The sequence below is a fragment of the Podarcis vaucheri genome, assembly GCF_965113315.1.
Source record: "Podarcis vaucheri genome assembly, chromosome: 1".
Lineage (NCBI taxonomy): Eukaryota > Metazoa > Chordata > Lepidosauria > Squamata > Lacertidae > Podarcis > Podarcis vaucheri.
In genome coordinates, this window is record NC_138759.1 from 103,602,546 (window position 1) to 103,623,626 (window position 21,081).

The window sequence follows — 21,081 nt, forward strand, 5'->3', positions numbered from 1 at the left end:
AAACCATGCTGATTCCTGGACCAGATTTAGAAGGCAATTGGGCCAGATCCAGTCCCCAGGCCTTAGTTTGCCTACCCATGGGATAACAGATCCTGTAGACCCTTGCTTCTCACATCTGAGACCCAAGCTAAGGTGGCAGCAGTGCAGGACACCCATCAGTCCTTTCCTGCCATAATAATTCCTGATGATGAGTAGAGTGTCCTCTGCACCTATAGCTCTATAGACTTTTGACACCCATTAGCATAGGTTGGGCAGGGAGTCTGCTGTTTCAGAGTCCTTCTTTTGCACACCTTCATGCAGCCATCTTGATGAAGCTGCCCTTCTCTTGAAGGAGCAGGAAACAAAACTGCAACCCACTGTGAAGAGGAAAAGGGGTCAGTGGGTAGGGGGAGAAGGGCTAGTAATGAGGCACAGCAGAGTTATCTTAGATGGCTGAATCATGGGACTTTTATCAGAGCAGGAGTGATGACATCATCTGCCAGAGTATAATTGATGGACACTCCTTGTTCTGGCAAGCAACTGAGGTGATAATGAGGCTTTCACATTTGTTTGTGAGAACATAGAGGGAGTCATAGAAGAAGAAAAATAAGCAGAGGCTGGATACTTCTTTCCTTTTGTTTGATGGCATTCTTACTTCATTCTAGCAGTTTAAATGATAACACTTCCTTGCAAGACTGTTTTTATTTCATCTGACTGAAAAAGTTTCGTGTTTTCCAAGTTAAACCTATACAACTGGAAGTAAGCACCACTGAGCTCAATGGAGCTTAACCCACAGAATGTATGTATTGGATTGCATCCAGGCTAATACAAATACTTTTCTGTATACTGCTGCTCTTTGGTAGATAGGTATACGCATGTGTAATAATGGATCAGCATACCTGCCTTGGGGCGTGACTCTGGGGGACGACTCCCACACTTCAAAGCTTACCACTACACCCTTAGTCTCTATGTGCTAAGGCAACTTCCTGTGTTGTAATTCTCTGCACCCTTGCCAAACTACAGTTCTCTGGATTCTTTTTGGAAGTGGCGAATGTTTGTGGTTTCGATATACAGTGGTACCTCAGGTTACATACACTTCAGGTTACATACGCTTCAGGTTACAGACTCCTCTAGCCCAGAAAAAGTGCTTCAGGTTAAGAACTTTGCTTCAGGATGAGAACAGAAATTGTGCTCCGGCGGCACAGCAGCAGGAGGAGGCCCCATTAGCTAAAGTGGTGCTTCAGGTTAAGAACAGTTTCAGGTTAATAACGGACCTCCGAAATGAATTAAGTACTTAACCCGAGGTACCACTGTACCCATCCCTGCCAAACCCTCTTCCATGTGACCTCTTTTAAAACAGATGTGTATCAAAGAGCTGATGCATTGGACCTAGTCACTACAGTTGTTCACTTTGTGCACTTGAAGGTGTGAATGACAGGAAGGATATACCATTTATGAATGAAGTTTAGCCATACATCTTCTTTTCTTTTTGTCTGATAATTTTGGAATGTCATCCTGCTCTTCTCACTTAGTCTTGGCTTGTTTTAGAGAGCTCTCTGTAAAGAATTAAATTATTTCTGATTTTGCAGAGCTCTTTAGGTGGCATCTTTTAATTTTCACCTTTTCCGGGACTTTTGTTGCAACCCAAGATTTAACATGCAGCAGGTTAATTCCATGGTTTTTAATGAAGCACTTCATTCTCTCCCCTTTTTGGTTGTTAGACCACATGGGATACGTTCCCTTGATGTGTGGGGAGTTCTGATTAGATGAAAACATACCTCTGAGGAAGCTCACATTATCACACATGAAACAACAGAAAGGGAAGGGGGAATGATGTGTAGAATCATGTAAAAATAATGGTTGTTAATCAAATTTTCCCTTAATCATTCTCCAGCATCGCTGTGGTAGCAAAGGTGGTCAGAAGGCATGCCAGGATATCCAGGCTGACATGAGATGGAACAAATAACAAGAAAAGGAGCCTCCAAGGAAGCTTGCATTATCACACAGACGTTATTTCATATACAGAATTTGAGTCTCCTTGGTTTCTTCCAATTCTGAGAAGGCGTGTGCTATTATACAACATTTCTGGAAGTTGTCAGTATGGATACAATCTCAGAAGTGTGTGTGATGAAGTTGATTATGAGCCTCTACTTCAGGGGTGGGAAACCTCAGACTCTACCGGTCCTTGGGATTTTCCTACCACCACTCCCCTTCCCAAGATACGCCCTTCATTACTTCTGCTTTCCACCCTTCTTGAATGGTTTTGCCTCATAGGAATGTGTCCCTGAACTCTGATGATGCTTCCAGCTTGTGTGGGTGGGGCATAGAGTGAAGTGTGTGTAGAAACAAGTCAGTGGTTCAGACATATACCCAATGCTCCAACTACTTTTGCCTCTGGTCTGGTCCAATGCAACATTGGCATGTTGTGGTCCTTGAAGGTTTCTCAGAAGAGAATGTGACTCTTAGCTTGAAGAACGTTCTCCACTCCATACTGTCACCTTCCCCTGCCTGTCATTAACAATGCTATGTCTCTATGTTAAGAGGAAGTGTGGCAATAGTCTTGTTTAAAATTGACCCCCTCCATTAACTCAGTGGAATGCAAGTGCCTTTCAACTTCATTCCCTCATCTATAGTACAGAGTCCACCATAACGGCTTAATTTACAGGACTACTGTGAGAAATATTCCAAATAAGCGTGAACTTTTTTGACTACTTAACGTTCGCATAGCACTTTCCCCTAATGCTTAAGAACTTTATGTAACTTTGCAAAAATCCTTACAATTGAAGTGCATGTGATTAGAGAACCTCCAAGGGTCTTTGTATCTCCAAAGTGATATATCATGACTTTCAGCTGTGCCTCTGCACTGCTTTTTTAAAATACCTACATGGTTCTTTATGTGCAGACAATGTCTTATGTCCAGACAGTATGGAGTACCTTGGACTCCCTCATGTAGTTCAATACTTTCTCATTATTTTCTCAAGTTGAATTGCTACCTCTCCAAAGAAGAATACTTTAGTAAATAGTGATAAGATTGTACCATATCCTGCCTTGACAGAAGCAAATAATGTTAACTCCTGGTACCTAAATATGTAAGAAATCTACAAATGGGTGAGAATTAAAACTGAATTATTATTTTTTGCCATGTGAGATCCATGTTCCTTCTAGCTGTTGGAGGACTGTCAATACATACTCCATGGGAACCATCCCTTAGTGAGTCTACTGTTCATTGCAACATGTCCAGGGGGCTCTTGATGCTGGGCTCTCTGTTGGGGTTTTGGCCTTTGGCAGATGACCAGCCCTGCTGACCCTTCACATGAGCCCTGTGTGAGAAGGATTACTTTTGAAAGTAGCTCTATGGGGTTGGGGCACTAGGGGCGCATTGGAAGATGGCTGACAATACCATCTCTCCGACCCACACGGGGTAATTAAGAGGCTGTTATGGGAGTAGGCAGCCTCCCTTGTTGCCCCAAGGAAATGGGGAACACTGCCCTTGCCTGCTGTGCCCATAAATCACCCCCTAATTCGAAAGAAGGGGGTGAGGGCCCTAGGCAGAATGCCCCCGTGTGGACCTCGGCTCTCCTGGACGCTGTCTTTGATCGCGCACTAGCTGCAGCAATTTGGAATAATTAATTACAAAAGAAGCAAATGCACATATTTCAAGTGAAGAAGGGGAGTGAAGTCTGCTAATTTAAGTGACCTCTGCAAAAGAAGACGACGTGTTGGAGAAACAGGAATATTTTTCGATGAAGATACACCAAAGGTTGGGTATGTTGACAACGGGACTGAATGGGGGGGAACCTTTTTTACTTTCCTTCTATGTGATTTACAAGAACCCCTCCTCATTAGAATCGTCGGTTGAACTGACCCAAGCAGGATGATTAAGGTCTGTGTGGAGATAAACTTTAACCAAAAGTATGCTTTATGGAGATTGAGAAGCAGTAAGAGCTTTGGAATTGCGCAGCAATTAATTTGGAATCGCCATCTTGCCAAAGGATTTATAGCCAGGAGGAGGAATGGACTTGTTTTCAGACTGCATTCCTGGTGAATCTCCTCAGAGGTTTTGAGAAAGGAGGCAGATTGGTGAAGATTAATGATGTTAAGACTGTTTTGATGTATGGAAGTGATGTTATATGGAAAACGTCTGGATATGGCTACTGGATAAAAAAAAAAAATCCACGCAGGATTACAAACTGTTCTAACCAGCTTGTGGAGACTATCAGAGGTCACAAAGAGAAAGGAAAAATATATGAAAATAACAACAAGAGATGTGGAAAAACAATAAGAAAGGACTGGATAGTACTGTGAACATCATAAGGTTAGATTTGTGGACATTAAAACAGCAGTAAGAAGCAAGAAGTTGATTGGATCGCCTTCGGAACTTGAAATATGGGTACCCCCAACAAAAATTTAATATTCGGCTGTGTATTTTGGAATTTATGTAATTTGGTTTGATTTGATGTGATTGGTCGGTTAATAAAAAAAATTATTCTTGAAAGTAGCTCTATGGATTGAGCTATGCACATTTCTCACTAACGCCATATACCAAGGGGGAGTGAGATGGAAACACCCCAAACCATACTTTCTCTGTGAGTAAAATAACCGAGGCCACATTATCTTGCTCCAATTAAATTATGTTTTCCCACAGAATGTTAGCTTCAGGGTAGTCTTCTGAGGCACTTGACGTACTTCATCTTAATTTCTGGGTAATGTGGTGCTGACAATCATTTAAGACAATGTAGCTGATAGGCCAGTCTCCCCCAACCTCCAAAAAATGTTTTTTCCCTAGCATATCCTGGTGACACTTTTCTGAGATGGATGTCTTCCGCAGAATTTGATTAATGTAATGCAATAAAAGAGATGTGCACTAAGGTGTCTGAACATGTCTTGTTAAGTATCTTTGATTCATTATATGTAGTTCTTAGTTCCCTTCTCTTTCTTCAGTTCATTTTTTAACATTTCAATAATATATCTATAAATATGAAAAAGTTGGCACTTTCAAAGTCACTGACATATATGTCTACTAATTCATGGCTCTAAAAAATTTGTATCTTTCAACTTGTCATTTTAAATGTTGTACGTTTTATTGCTGTAAGTAACCTGTGTTAGAAATTAAATGTTGAACTTTAGCAAGGAAATAAATAAAATGGTTGACAGAGTGGCTATACCACAAGGTACCTGAATGTAGTACTAAGATAAAATTGCTGACCGTCTCCCATCCTAAGATGACTGGATGATTTTTGAGTCATGTCATTTGGCAGTGCTCCAAATGAATACAAATAAATGAGCAAGAAAGTTAAAGCTTCAGAAACTGTCAATCACAAGACATCACCTAAGTGCAAGATTGCTTGCACCTGGGCAGGTGTGCATGTGTTTTTGTGAACGGGTTCAGGGGCAAGCTGGAAAATTGCTCTGTCGGGTAAAGCTAAAGGCATGCAAGTAAACTGATCAGACTGGATTTTCAAGAATCAAGATAGAGCAGGGCAACGGTATTAGAAGCAGGAACAAACAGATTCAATCAAGGTACACCCCAAGAGATTTGAATACTGTATGGGCTCTGGACCAATCTTGAAGCAGCTTCTTCCTGTTTTCTTTTACTGTGACTACTTGGAGGCTAGAGCCAAAGGGGGCAGCAAAGTCCAAGTGGTCTCACATAGGAATGTGTCAATTCTGGTTTTGCTCCGTTTTCCATTTTCCCAGTCTTTTTTTTTTAACGCGCTCCTGAAAATTCGTTTGAGTGCATATTTCTCCTAATTTTTGTACACATGTTTGCCCAATTACCTTTTTTTGCGAGGAATTTCTCCATATATAATGCAGTTTTGTATATTGCCTTCAGCTGTATATGAATTTATACAAGCACACACTTTGCACTAGTATATGCATATGCCTACATTATCTGGCTGGAAAACCACATTACAAAATTCGGAGAAGTGCGGATTTCAAAGGACAATTCTGTTTCCGTGTGCATTGTCTTCCAGTAAGTGTAAATTCTGCAAGTTTGCCTTTAAATGTGAACCAAATCTAATTTAACCTCCAGCTCTAGTCTTAACAGAGCTTGCATTAAGATAGGAGGCAAGGACAGCTGATGAACTATTCCTGATAGCAACTGTCCTCAGTGACGTCAGCAGATCCTCCACATCTGACAAGCTACATAGTGTTCCAAGGCATCACATTCACTGTATGAATCCTGATTTGCTGGGACGAATTTTTTGAAGAAAAAGACATGGAATTGTGCTGGAGCAGGGGTGTGGGGCAGATAGAGAGAGAAGCTATGAACAACCTAGAAAAAGCAAGCGTTCTTAATAATTACCCCCCCCCCTAAAAACAATCTGAAAGGTCTACTTTTTCTCAACACCAAAACTGAATGGACAAAAATTTGGTGCAGAATAAAATATACCTCATGGCAGGAAAAAAGGCAGCTGGCTGGATCTATCCCAAAGGACAAGATAATGTCACATGCTGCAAATATTTTAAGTTTATTTTTCTTTAACTGATTTCTTTAAATGAGAATTGCCTCAGTTCTTTCCTGATTCAAAAAAAGAGAGAAACAATTCTTGTGTTTAAATTAAGAGCTTAAGGAGGTAAGGTTTTCCATGTTATGAGCAATTCTTTTTTTCTAAAAAAAATGTTTAGGGGTACTCTCATTTTGACTCAAGAAAACCACAATTTTATAGTTTATATTGGGAAAAATAAATACAGTAAATGGACAAAAGTACAAAAAATCACAAAAATGTTTAGGGGTCTGCCCCCCCCCAGAAAAAAAGCACTGGTTAAGAGAAATATGACAACAGGACCTTAAGAATTTCTCAGCTGGCTGATTGTGAGTTTATATATAATTTCCACTTGGAATCTGCCTTGAGTGCTATATGGCAGAAAGTCAGTCTAGATGTTCTAAAATATACAAAATGAGTAAGTGTGTGCCTGCGTACTGTGGGTGGGCACACATGGCTTCATTGGTGGAAAGTTATTCAGGGTTCAGGTTTTGAAAAAGCTTTCAGAAACAGTTATCCTACTCGTTTACAGCCAGCTTAATGCGCCATGCCTTGACAGGCAACATGCCCTAGTGCAGCGCATGGAAAGGAACGAAAGCCTCAGAAGCATAAGGAAGACGCAACGCTGACCACATGAAAAACTAGGCGGTTTGAGGGCTTGACTGCAAGGTGCAGTGAGAGATGGAGTGGTGGGTTTAGATGGGTAGTGGGTTTGCTGGCAGGAGAGAAAACAGAAGTCATGGTCACTGATCCAGAAGCGATGGCAAACCACACAATGCAACTGCCAAAGATGTTTTCAAAACCATCCAGTGTCTGTGATGGTTTAGAAAGCCAGCACTTGAATATGTGTTGAGGACAGAAGTAGAAAATCAAAGCACTCAAGTGCATTTGTACAGAGTGAGGGAAGGGGCAGGATCCAGCCTGCGCAGTGTGGATTCTCTAAGAGGCTAATGCTTTGCTCTGTTTACAACAATGTACTGTGTGGCTTTTTAAAAAAAATATTATTAATACCAGCAGCAGAAATCTGGGATCAAGTAATAATTAAGCATATGAGCTGTGAGTCAGGAAGTCCTTGGTTTATTTTATTGATTTTTAAAAAAGTTCTCTCCCACCTATTTTTATAAAGAGACTTAAGGCAGTTAACAGGCATAATCCTAAAAAAAGCCCCTAAACATATTCAAATTAGTAATATATGCAAAAAAAGGAGCCAAAGGCCTTTTAGAAAAGACCGTAGAGTGCAAATACATATTCAAGTGGTATTTTAATTTTGTATAGGAGGTTATTGAAAAGTGTTTGGTACCCAAGTAAACACTGATCACAGCCCTTTTACTGAGACAGCCATAGGGAATCTCTGGCCTGCCACACCTTTTTTAAAAAAATCAAGCCTTCCCTGCTCCCCAGGAGAGCTGGATTTTGGAAATTGGCCTTTCCTCACCTGATGATCCTTTCTAATCAGATGATGGGATGGCCAGCTAGACACACGCCATTTTAGTCCATATGTAGCTCTCCCTGTTCTCATTCAGTCTCCACAACAACCCTGGAGGGAGGTTAAGCCGAGACTCAGTGACTTGTCCAAGCTAACCCAGCAAGCTTTATGGGGGATTTGAACCCTGATCTCCAGCTCTTAATCGCTACACCACACTGGCTCTCATATGTTACTGCTTATAAGCAAAGAACAATACATTATGAGAAACAAGGAGCTGTTGTTATTTACATATCTATTAGCTGCATGTCATACTTGAACATTTAGCCCCAAAAGTTCCCCTAGGGCAGAGAGTGAAGCTGTGGTGCACCAGATGTTGCTGAACTACAACTCCCAACAGCCCCAGCCAGCAAGGTCCATAGTCAAGGGTGCTTGGAGCTGTAATTCAGTAACACCTGGAGGGCCAAAGTGTGGTGTAGTGGTTAAGAGCGATAGACTTGTAATCCGGGGAACCGGGTTCGCATCTCTGCTCCTCCACATGCAGCTGCTGGGTGACCTTGGGCCAGTCACACTTCTTTGAAGTCTCTCAGCCTCACTCACCTCAGAGTGTTTGTTGTGGGGGAGGAAGGGAAAGGAGAATGTTAGCCACTTTGAGACTCCTTCGGGTAGTGATAAAGCGGGATATCTAATCCAAACTCCTCTTCTTCCTCTTCTTCCCCACCCATACCCCTAAGGGGACTTACAAACAAACTCAGAAGAGAACAAAACCTTATGCGATAATAAAGCCTCATAAAACACACAAAAGTAGCAGAAAAAAATACATTAAAACTGCAGTGCTGTAGTAGAATAACACAAAGGGCTTTCTTCAAGAGCCAGGCTTTCTCTGCCTGTTGAGAGATAGGCAGGGAGTCTTCTGGATGAGCCTCCTCTGAGAGGAAATTCTATTACTGTGGCACTGAAACTGTGAGGAAGTGCCTTGCTTCTGAAGATGGGGGAACAGATAGGAAAGACTCAGATGTAGACTGGAGTGTAGGCAAAGCAGTCCCTTGAGGTTCCTGGACCCAAACTGCTTAGCACTGTTATCTTGACTTGGGCCAAGAAACAAGCTGGCAGCCAAAGGAGGTGTTGAAATGTCTGAGCGATACGCATCATACAGTGAGTGCCTCTCCTCCCGCTGCTGACTGTTGGCACTGGGAGCTAGGCAACGCAGCAGCACAACGTTGTCATGCCACTAGTTGTGTTTAACTGGATGTCACGAGAAAGTGGTGGTGGAGGGCGGAGAGGTGAGTTCAGCTGTCCCCCAACTCTCATAAAGTCTAGTTCTGCCCTGTTTTTCTCCCTCTGAGGAGAAATGGTTGCCACTAGAGACAAGAGATACAGATATACCGTGCCAGAAGTACCTACAGGCCAACTTTCACCCAGGCTCTTGGCACTACTGCACTGTCATGGTGTTTGTCAGCCTCTCTCACTCACTGAGGATGTTTGGGGGAAGAGGAAGTACCTAGACATTGTGTTTACAGGAAAGCTCTGTGAAGCGTAGGCCCGGGCGGTGGGGGCAGAAAGGGAAATTTGGTGGAGGCGAAGGAGTATGCTATCCCCTGAGGACCAGCATTTCTCTCAGGAGAAACATAGATAGTAAGCTCTGTCAATTCAGTCGCAAGGCAGATTTTGTGCTGCAGTGTGGACGTTTGCTATGAACAAGACATGTTCTGGGGTTCATATGCATTGCATGGTTTGTCTATGGAATCTGCATTGCAGAAAGAAAGAAAGAAAGAAAGAAAGAAAGAAAGAAAGAAAGAAAGAAAGAAAGAAAATAATAATAATTTATTATTTATACCCCACCCATCTGGCTGAGTCTCCCCAGCCACTCTGGGCGGCTCCCAATCAAGTGTTAGAAACAATACAGCATTAAATATTCAAAACTTCCCTGAACAGGTCTGCCTTCAGATGTATTTTAAAGATAGGATAGCTGCTTATTTCCTTCACATCTGAAGGGAGGGTGTTCCACAGGGAGGGTGCCACTACCGAGAAGGCCCTCTGTCTGGTTCCCTGTAACCTCACTTCTCACAATGAGGGAACCGTCAGAAGGCCCTCGGCACTGGATCTCAGTGTTCGGGGTGAACGATGGGGGTGGAGACGCTCCTTCAGGTATACAGGACCGAGGCCGTTTAGAAAGAGCAAATTAACCTTGTCTTGCCTGTTCCTGCATCATGCAGGTGTGCATCCTGCATCTTTCAACATCCCTCCTGAATTCCCTATTGCTCACTACTTAGAAACTGTGGTATTAAGTGGTATATAAATTATTGTCTTTAAATACATTCATGGCCTTCCAAGAGCCCGAGCCTTCACAGTCTGAGACTTCTAGGGGTGTCTGCCTGCCCCAGGCGGCTTGTAGTAAAGAGGCGGGTTCTGCTAAGTAGAAGTGGACCGGACCCCACAGTGTTACCTAGTGGCAGCTGAAGCAGGCTGTTTCTGGGCAGCACCTTGCAGGCTTATGTCTCTTGCAGTTAAAGGTAGTGGGGCAGTTACATCATCAAGTTATTCTGGTGGGAATTAAGCGGCTGCAGACTGTATGGCTCCTTGGGGCTTCTTGCTTCCTTGATCACTAGGCAGTTCTCATCATCTTACTCTTGTCAGACAGGCCTCACGATATGCCAGCTTTAGAGGTGTATGGACCATTGTCACAACAGTGCCCAGCAATCGATAAATCAGTGTTTTTTGCAATGGAGCTTTCAAGATCAGTCCTAAAAGTAGTCTTTCACAGCTGCTAAGTGGCCCAGAGAGATTTAATAGGTTTAAGGGTTGCTCTTTTTTTTGTAGTCTTGGTGCCAGAGGAGAAGTTGCACCTTCAGCACTCTGGAAGGTATGGGAATCCTATCCAAGTCAGCAGTCACCAACCCTGCAAGAAAGTCTCCCAACATGTGAGAACCACCACAGGAAGGTTTTCAGCTCCCGCCTTCCTGCAAGAGAAGGACTGAGAGCAACATCTTCGAAGGGGTATCTCTAGAGCCAAGGTGAAACTGTTCAATCTCCCTTGTTATTTCCAGGAGGTGTAATTCTGTTAATGTTATGTTGTTGCATTGATATGCTGCTTCCCCTCCCCCTTTTGGTATATAGCGGTACCTCGGGTTAAGTACTTCATTCGTTCCGGAGGTTTGTTCTTAACCTGAAACTGTTCTTAACCTGAAGCACCACTTTAGCTAATGGGGCCTCCCCCTGCCACTGCGCCGCCGCCGCCACACAATTTCTGTTCTTATCCTGAAGCAAAGTTCTTAACCCAAGGTAATATTTCTGGGTTAGCGGAGTCTGTAACCTGAAGCGTATGTAACCTGAAGTGTATGTAACCCGAGGTATCACTGTATTTGCTATTATGTTGCTGTTTTATTATTCTGGTTATAATTGTTCCTGAGATAGTTAATTTGGAGATGCATTACTGCCCTCTTTGTTGCAAGCCATGTTGAGCACGGTTGTTGTGTGTGGAAAACGTGGGACAAAAAAACCAGCAAGAAGCCCAAAAGCCTTTCAGTCGGGCAGGTGCTATTTATTTATGTGATCATTGTAAGTGAAAGGAAGCAAAACAGAGGATTTTTTTCTGTGTAAGTGCATTTTGCCCATTGGAGATTTTACTGTTGTATAACAAAGGGACACCCAATGACAGTCCCACCAGCTTGTTTTAGGAGACATGGCTCTCAACAGAGTGTTTGTTGAGGGGGAGGAAGGGAAAGGAGAATGTTAGCCACTTTGAGACTCCTTCGGGTAGTGATAAAGCGGGATATCAAATCCAAACTCCTCCTCCTCCTCCTCCTCCTCTTCTTCTACTTCTTCTTCTTCTCAAGGTTCCTGAATTTATACAAGTTTTGATGATGTAATAGGAGTCTCTATTATCAGAGGCATTTTGATTCCCTGACTCCAATAAAAATATGGCGGTAGACAACAGGAGATTATGAAATGCCCTTTGAGGACAAGAGATTAAGTACAGAGCACTTATGTCTGAGAAACGGTGTAGTTTTAGAAAATATGATCAAACTAGCAAGAGAACGAGAGGAAGGGGGAGGAAAGGATAACAAATTGCAGAATCCGGCCTCAGCAAGGACAGAAGCTACAGCTGACCTGCGAGAAAATATGGCTGAGCTAAAACACTCATTAGCTAGAGAAAAAAAGGAAGAAAGTTTTTGTTTGCTATTTGTACCATGATCTTAAAATTCAAGTCTGTAAGCAGTAAGACACCCCAAAAAATGAGGAAGGAATGTTGCATTCTGCAGGCAAGGGTGCCACGAGATCCCATCAGAAAAAAACCCCTATGTATTTGACTAAGTAAGCATTTTGTGGAATAGGTTGTTTCCTTCCTTGTTCTTTCTTTGGTGCTGAGGTAGGGGATTGTCATTTTTATCACCAGTTCTTGTAACATGTGTGTCATCGTCAAAGATTTTACTGTGCCTGTTATTTTTAGTGCCAGATCAAAAATTTCAAAGGCAATGAATGTTGCAGTCTTGGTATTTTTATTTTTTTGTACTTTAGGTTGGGGTGTGGGAGGTTTCTGCAAACTGCAAGCTGCTTTTTGTGTTTAAACTGAGCTGGATAATAATAATAATAATAATAATAATAATAATAATAATAATAATTTTATATACTGCCCTTCATCACAAGATCTCAGGGTGGTTTACAAAATAAAAAGAGATGTTCAAAAGTGACAGAGTTTGAGCCATGTCAGTATAGGAAGGTTTGCATCTGCTCACTGTTTAGCTCTGAAGGTGATGTTATACCAAGACAGATCACCAGTCCATCTTCCCTGACTGACAGTGATTCTGCACAATTTCAGGCAAGAGTCTTTCTCAGTCTACCTGGAGAAGCGGGGGACTGAATTTAGGATTTTCTGTGTGCAAAGCAGGCCACTGAGCTACAGAGACAAACAAGAAACAGACAACATGAGAAGGCAGCTGAACTCCTTCCTGCACCACAGTGAAAATGCATTCATTTCAGGCCAGCCTAGGTACATGGCAACTTAGGGATGGATCTTAATAAGAGGATTAATCTGGCAACCCTACCTATGACACATGACTTTACAAGTCAGGAGGCAACAGAATTAAGAAACTAAAAGTTGTTGTTGTTGTTGTTGTTGTTGTTGTTGTTGTTATTATTATTATTATTATTATTATTATTATTATTATTATTATTATTCTTAGGGTGTAAATGCAGCATATTCAGAGCACATGTATGTAGCATAATATTAAAGAAAGCCGTGGGAATCCAACTTCAAAGCTGAGCTAGGCGACTATATGTTAGGATACCCTCCCCCACCGTAGGAGATTAAACACTCGTTTTGCAATATGCCCCAACTAAGAATTTACTGCTGCCTGTTATTTTTAGCAGCAGAAGAGAGATTAAACAAAATCCGGGATTATTTCAGACAGTGTTAGAAATGAGCAATAATTTTTTTTATTTTTTTTATCACTGGGATCAGTCTGACCCAGTTGAGATTTGATAAGGCTTTGGTGCTTCTTTCTGAAATACTCATAAATGCTAAAGTTCCTCAGGCCAAGTTGTCCTTCAATGGGGCAGAACAGAAAGTCGAGGGGGAGGGAAACTGGCCATGAGGTAATATCCCCCCCCCCCACTTCAAAACAAGCAAGCAAATCCTTCCTTTCCATGACACACCCCAGGGCTTTACAAATGACATTTCTTAAATGTAAATGAGTGCAATGATAGGCCGGTGGCCTGACTGTATAAGGCAGCTTCCCATGCTCCTATGAAGGGAGAGCAAGACAGGCAGGATGATATGTCAACACTGAGAATGGACTATAGCTGGTGCACCTTCTTTTCCTTTCTTCTTCTCTTTTGTTGATGGGGAAAGGGGGAAACAGGAATATGGAAGGCTGAAAGATGTGGAAAAGTTTCTGCAACAGTGTTTTGGTTCATAAACCCCTTGGAGGCAGTGTGGCAAATTTTGAAGAGCTGGCTCCTCTCAAGGAGAGTCCAAAAATATGGACAGTGCTTTCAATTCAGTTTAAAGCACCATGATACCACTTTAAACGGTCATGGCTTTCCCCAGGAAATCCTAGGAACTGCCATTTATTAAAGATGTTAAGAGCTGTTAGGAGATCCCTGTTCCCTTCACAGAGCTACCATTCCCAGAATTCCCTGGGAAGAGGTGTGAGCTGTTAAACCCCTATGGGAACCGTCACTGTGAGGGGAATAAGCCTCTCCTAACAACTCTCATGCCTAGTGTATAGTGCAGGTGGGGACACACACACACACACACACACACACACACACACACACACTCATACATGCCCCACCCAAAAGAAAAGCAGTGCACTGCATAATTCCCAGTTCATTAGGATCGGTTGCCATAGAACACATGTTCACAGAACATTGAGCTTTAACAGACTGAGCTTCAACAAGGCACAAGGAGGGCAGTTTCCCATTTCTGCTACACTCCACCATTCCATTTTCTTTCTTGATTAGTTTTAGATCCAATCTTTCCTCCAAGGAGCTTAAGGCAGAATACATAGTTCCCTAGTGAGGTTTGTGGCGGAGTTGAGATTTGAACCCAGAACCTCCCTGTCCTAGTCCAACACTCTAACCATTACACCACAGGAGCATAGCAGACATGGGAAACTTTAAAGGTATTGCACTTGAGATGGCTAGGAACTGCCATGTAGATGTGCCTTAACACTATCCTAGTTAGAATCATAGAATCATAGAGTTGGAAGAGACCACAAGGGCCATCGAGTCCAACCCCCTGCCAAGCAGAAAACGCCATCAGAGCACTCCTGACATATGGTTGTCAAGCCTCTGCTTAAAGACCTCCAAAGAAGGAGACTCCACCACACTCCTTGGCAGCAAATTCCACTGTCGAACAGCTCTTACTGTCAGGAAGTTCTTCCTAATGTTTAGGTGGAATCTTCTTTCTTGTAGTTTGGATCTATTGCTCCGTGTCCGCTTCTCTGGAGCAGCAGAAAACAACCTTTCTCCCTCCTCCATATGACATCCTTTTATATATTTGAACATGGCTATCATATCACCCCTTAACCTCTTCTTCTCCAGGCTAAACATGCCTGGAGAACATCTAGGTTACTAGAGCAAATCATACCGTATGGTACAGGGGAGTATATAATGATAATGCTTGTATCTAGTGGTATCTAATGACAATGATTCCTCTCATCATCATTTGGATTCTCTCTCACACACTCAAGCTTGTACACTAAGTGAAAGCTACAGGATTGAATTATAGACCATTCAGTTTTCCCCTTGCTGGGATCAACACTGCAGATTATAACTTAACAGAAAGATAGAAAGGTATGTTTCATAAAAAGGGATAAAGTCATATAAAGAGAAGTTCAAATGAAATAAATGGGATTTTGTGTGTGCATGTGGGTATACTGGATTTCTTGCCACTTTCAAGCTAACCCCCTTAGTTCACTTCAATACAATCACTGAAGTAGCTGGGGAAAGAGACAAAAAGATATGCTTTGATATGGTAGATCAACCCCAAAGTTTCCCCTCCTAATAAAATAAAATAAAAGTCTCTTTTGTATATACCGTTTACAATGCAAATCTCAAGTTTGTAATTTCAGGCTCACTTCATGAGGGACAAAGAAGTACCTAGATACACAGAGATAGATAAAATAGAATAGATCTCCAACGACGGGACATCTTTGATAGTTCAACAAAAGTTTAAAAAATAAATGAAAATCATTTATTTCCCCTGACTACCTTGAATTAGCTCTCTGTGTGTTTGTATGCATAGATGGGCCTGGGTGAGAATGTTGCTGTATCATTACATAAACTTAGCAAGCCATATGGTTAAACAGCACCAGTTTGCATCAATCAGTACCTCTCTCTTATGGGTAGGATTTTCCCCTTCCTTTTAAAAAGGGAAAACATAACAATATGCTTGGAAAGTGAACACCTGAGTTGGCTGCCTGATTATAGAAAGCAAACACATTTTAAGAGCCAAGTTCCTGAAACATCTGCTGGATTTTAAAATCTCTCCATCTTTATTAAGTAAAGAGAGAATAACATGGGTTCCAGAGTATTACATCAAGGATTGTGACTTGTTATATATTTTCTTTTGGATTTAGATGAATCTGCCTTTTGGTTTTTAGGCAGTCTGCTCCTGTTGCAAAAATACCCATTTTAAAAGAATGGCAAAGAAAGCTGTTGTAGGTAAGTAGGCCAAATGAAAAAATAAAAATGTTGGATTTTTATATGCTGCATTTAACATTCAAAATAACTCCAGAAAAGGGTCGTCCAAGTCACACTTTAGAAAATACCTCTCAAACAAAAGTCTACTTCCTTCACTTTCTTTTTCAAGCAAGAGTACTCTTGTTTGTTTTTAGTCTTTCCACACAATTTGGGTGGGTGTGGTTGTACAATAATTGTGCATTTCCTTCCCATAATTCCAGATAAGCATTGGCATGTGTGTGTGTCTCCTTCGCTCTCAGCAGCAGGAAGGCAGACATACAGACTGCATAGCACATGGTGCCTAATCTGTGTGGTCCATCAGGATCTGGCATCCTCCGCCAATCAGGATTGCAGGAATAGCAGACTTAGGTTGTAATCCTATGCACACGTACACACACAATGGGAACCCCATTGAACACAGCAGTTGATACTTAACTTTGCCTGAGTGGGCTTCCACTTGGACAATTCTGGTTCTTCTGCTCCCCCTGCAGTCTGGGCTTCCCCATCCCCAGCGGTGGAGGAAGGGGGCTGCGGTGGGTGCGGACGGACCTGGATGTCACCGCTGAGGAGGGTGACAAAATGCTGGGCGGGGACTGCAGCACACCTGGGAGAGATGTGGTGGCTTGGGTGTGCACAGGCTCTGCACTGTCCAAACGGTCCACCTGCTGCCTCCTCCCCAACCGCCTCCCCCCTTCCCTGCCCCTATGGGTGGCTCGCCCCGCCCCTGTGCGCGCTGCCTGAGCGGTTTCCTCCGCCACTGCCCACCCCCCACCCCAGTGCTCTAGCAGGCTCCACAGTTCCCCAGAGTAGATTTTTTTTTTTAGGGAGGGGGATGGATGGGGAAGGAGTGGAAGGAGAAGCCCTGTTGCATGAGTAGAAGTCTGTTGTGTTTGAAGGCAGGCACAATTGTATGCCACCCGGTAGGAATCACCTTTGACAAGTATAGGAGCACACTGTTAGCTTTAGGAAGAGTCAGCCCATGGTCTGTTGAGCCCAGGTGTATCTACTTTGACTGACAATGGATCCCTGCAAAGCATGTACTCTACCACTGTGCTATGGTTCTGTGCCTTAGAACAATTCCATTCCTGCCTGTTAGGATTATCTGGAGATTCCCTAATCTGTAGGTAGGAATAGGGATGCAAAAAGGCAGCCATTTCCATTCCAACCTGTATTTATCAGAACCAGTGCTGTTTCTGTTCTGCTGCAGTTCAACTTCCATCAAAAACAATGTTAGTCTTGCTGTCTGCTGGCAGAATTTAATGTAATCTGTAACATCGTTAATTCCGCGATTCCAATCCATTCCTTTCACTACAAAGCGGATTCATTTCAATTCATACTAAATGTCAGGAAAGGGGTGGGTATAATTAATGATGAATCATTTGCAGACTAACACCACTCCCCCTGAATAACGAATATGAATCAGATTTGCTTGCCTGATTCCTGTTCCTGGCAGCAAGCGTGCATGCAAATCTGCAGAAGTTCCCGCTTTTGTTTCTACTTAGCGCAGAATTAACTGCCATCCCTCGATAGGAATGAGGCTGTTTCTGCACACAGATTTGTGTCTGCTTGCATGTGGTGCCTCCTCAAGCTCTTTTTAAGCTGATGGAATCTGTCAACAAACAAACAAACAAACAAACAAACAAGAATTCATAGAGCCGCTGTTACGAAATGCTAGATTAAAGCCAGGGAGTGTTCATTTAAAACCAGAGAAACCCAGTTTCACTTGCCTCACAGGGTTGTTGTGGGGACAAAACGGTGGAAAGCATCATATGTGCCACCCTGAGGAGAAAGTGTGTGAAAAATGTCATAAATTAAAATAATACAAATCCATAGTGCTTTGACTGTAAAAAAACCCCAGAGAAGCAGAAGTTTTAGCAGCTCTTGATGGTGGCGGGATAGCCCAGTGGGTAGAGCAGGAGACTCAAAATCTCAGTGTCATGGGCTTGAGCCCCAAGTTGGGCAAAAAATTCCTGCATTGCAGAAGGTTGGACTAGATGACCCTCATGGTCTCTTCCACCTCTACAATTCTATGCAAGTTGCATTTTTTGAAGTGCTCTGATAATACCTATGAGTTTCAATGATAAAACCTTTGTCAAGACTGTTGGCAGAGAAAACTTGGCAGGAATGGGATAGGATGTAATGTGTGTGTGTGTGTGTGTGTGTTTGTGTGTGTTTGTGTGTGTGTGCGCACGCGTGCCCCACCACTCAATCAAAACCTACAAACCACTGATCTGTATGTTAAGCCTATTGGCACATGCAAGGCAATTTTGTTGCATGACCTACTGGGGAAAAACCAGTAAAAATAGAAGTCAAATCACTTAAAGAACTGCTGTTTAGTGAGTTAGAATGAATGAAGTCTTTCGTGAGTTTGTGCTCGCAGATTCATCGCTGTTTCTGGTCTAGCCGTTCCCCTAGCTGAGTCTCAACTGCCCCAGGCAGTCTTTTTGAGGACACTTGACCTGTCAGTCATATTTCAGAAACTAGTGATATGGTACTTGCTGATTTAGTTTAGATTCCAAACAGGCTAGCTGCTGGATTACAGACTAATGACCCATCCGATGCTGAAGGCAAAGGCTTAAAGTGCGGGAGTGAATTAAGCCTCCACGTTGTCTGTAGGGGGAGAATTTATTATGTCATTAAATTTGATTCAATAAATTTTCTTTCTTTTCGATGCAGTGTGCCGAGCGAAAAGCAAAGAAGCAAATTCCACCCCGAGCACTGGCGTTTTTGTTTGCTTGCTTTCGTTTACATCGGATGCAGGTAAATCATTCTGGTGATATGCAGAGAAGCTCAGGTGATGTGCAGCTGAAGCTCTGAAATATCAATAGGAATGAGAGGTCGGGGAAACTGCACGGCTGATTAACTAAGCCTGGGTCCCTATGAGACAGGCTCATTTGAATACATGCTCCAGTTGGTAAATACATAGGAAAGTGAGGCTTGGCTTTCTTTGATGACCCCTTAGGTGTGGTTTCAAGGGAATATTCAATGAAATACCAAACCTCCGCAGTGTAAAGATATTAGCATTGCGTTATAGATAGCAGTCCAGATCTAATGCGAGGAGGGTAACCAGATGAGTCAAATGAGGATTGAGGGTTGGTTTGCCGAAGTAGATGGAAGTATACAAATGCAAAGATTGCTCCGATAATTTGAGAATCTTCAACATTTGGTGTTGTATCTGCCTACATATGTCTCAGGGTTGTGTTGCAGCAACAGATAAGGGTGTTTATAAATAATAACAAATAGATTTCAGAAAAAGAGTAGCGCGATTTTGTTGTGGTTGTGGTTGCTCCACATATGTAGCAGCTAATAAAAATTATTTGGGGAATTAAGGAAAATTTAAGTGCTGCTGCACTAAGCACATAATTGAATGGGGGAGCAGGGGAAGTGATGCTACTTAACCTACATTAAGATTGACAGTGTTACATATTGTGGCAAGGGTAGGGAACCTGTCACACTCTAAATTTTGGACTACAATTCCCATCAGGCCAAGCCGTCTTGGCTAATGGTCAGGGATGATGGGAGTTGTAGTCCAACAATATCTGGAGGACCAAAGATTCTCCAGTCCCTGTATTATGGGATTCATGCCTGGGAACTATAGATACTTTTCACAATCCTGCAAATAAGTGTGGAAGACCAAGGCATGGAAGACCAAGGATTTCAATGGCTTTGCTTAACCCTACTGAAGTCTGTGCCGGATTGCAGCTGCTACATTCAAGAAAGCAGTGGTTCTGGGATAATGAGCTACATTAAAGCCTTTCCCATCAGATTAGAAAGTGGTGTAACCAGAAGTTTATTTATTTAATATGTCCACCATGAGCTCTTCAAAGTGGCTGACAAGAGAGATAACATAATAATTTAACAGTTTAAAACATCCCTTGCAATCTGACGCTGAAAAACCTAAAACAGGAAATAACAGAATACAGCAGCAATAAAAACAATTCAAAACTGAGAGACGGAATCAGTTCAGTAAAACATCAATTTACAACCCAAATGTCTTCCTAAAAAGAAAGAAAGAAAGAAAAGGTTTTTGACAATTTAAACAAAAGCCATTAGAGAGGTGGCTTATGATGGGCTTCCCTTGGACACAACCACCACAAAGGTGGTAACATTGGGAAGGCCTCCAGAGATGATTTCGGTAGGTGGTCAGGCTTTTGTGGAAGAAGGTGGTCCTTCAGATAGCCTGGTTTAGGGCTTTAAAGATCATCACGAGCACTTTGAATTATGCCCAGAAATAAATTAGAAGCTGGTACAGCTGGTTCAACAAAGGACCTACATTGCCCCTATATGAAGCCCTTCATAGCCTAGCCACCACATTCTGAACCATCTGTAGATTTGAAAACTCTTCTGAGGCAGCCCTTTGCAAAATGCGTTGCAATAATACAGATGCGGCGTAACCAAGATATTGATCATATAATATTACAGACTCCAAATTCATATTGAATTAATGTGCTCAGTCTATTTTTCTTTTGCAGTCTTTGATCTAAATAAAAAACAGTGTGTGCTTTGATGCACAAACGACCTTTCCCATTAATTTCAATAGATAAGAGAGCTGGGTACATGCATCCCTTGTGTATGCTCACCTGAGCTATCCATTGAAATTAATGGGGAAATTGTTGCAGCTTTGTATGTAAATTTGGATTCCAACAATCAGTTGATGGGTAATACTGACTGGATACTGTACACCAGCTGTTGCTTATTTTAACTGGATTTCTACAGTTTGCTGTCTATGTCCCTCTGAAAACGAATGCAGATAGCCATATATGCACCGACTGACGATTGATTCCCATTCATTCTCTCAGAAGTAGTAGCCATTTTCTCCAAGCCAGAAAAATCACTGTTAAAAGTAATTCTGATTTATAGCCATAAATGGCTCAACATTCTTTGGAGGCTGGAAAAGACAAAGTTCACTCGGACTTCTACATTTAAACAATTTCTCTATTGTGCTTTGGGCTATTAAAGGACATTCCAGACTGCTTGCCAATTACGCCCTATTAGCGTAGTAGC

At 42.3% G+C, this 21,081-nt stretch overlaps 1 protein-coding gene across 2 annotated transcripts in view; it reads left to right on the forward strand.

The window, feature by feature from the left end:
* LOC309519074 (uncharacterized protein) overlaps positions 1 to 21,081 on the forward strand; it is a 125,868-nt gene that overhangs the window by 95,592 nt on the left and 9,195 nt on the right. Inside the window, exons 6-7 of one of the 2 annotated variants that reach the window (XM_082199874.1) lie at positions 15,999 to 16,059; positions 18,754 to 18,837. In XM_082199874.1, the coding sequence (XP_082056000.1) occupies positions 15,999 to 16,059; positions 18,754 to 18,837 (145 nt within the window). Of the gene's footprint in view, positions 1 to 1,873; positions 3,083 to 15,998; positions 16,060 to 18,753; positions 18,838 to 21,081 lie in introns of those variants that run through there. The other variant, XR_014213669.1, reaches the window with a different exon arrangement.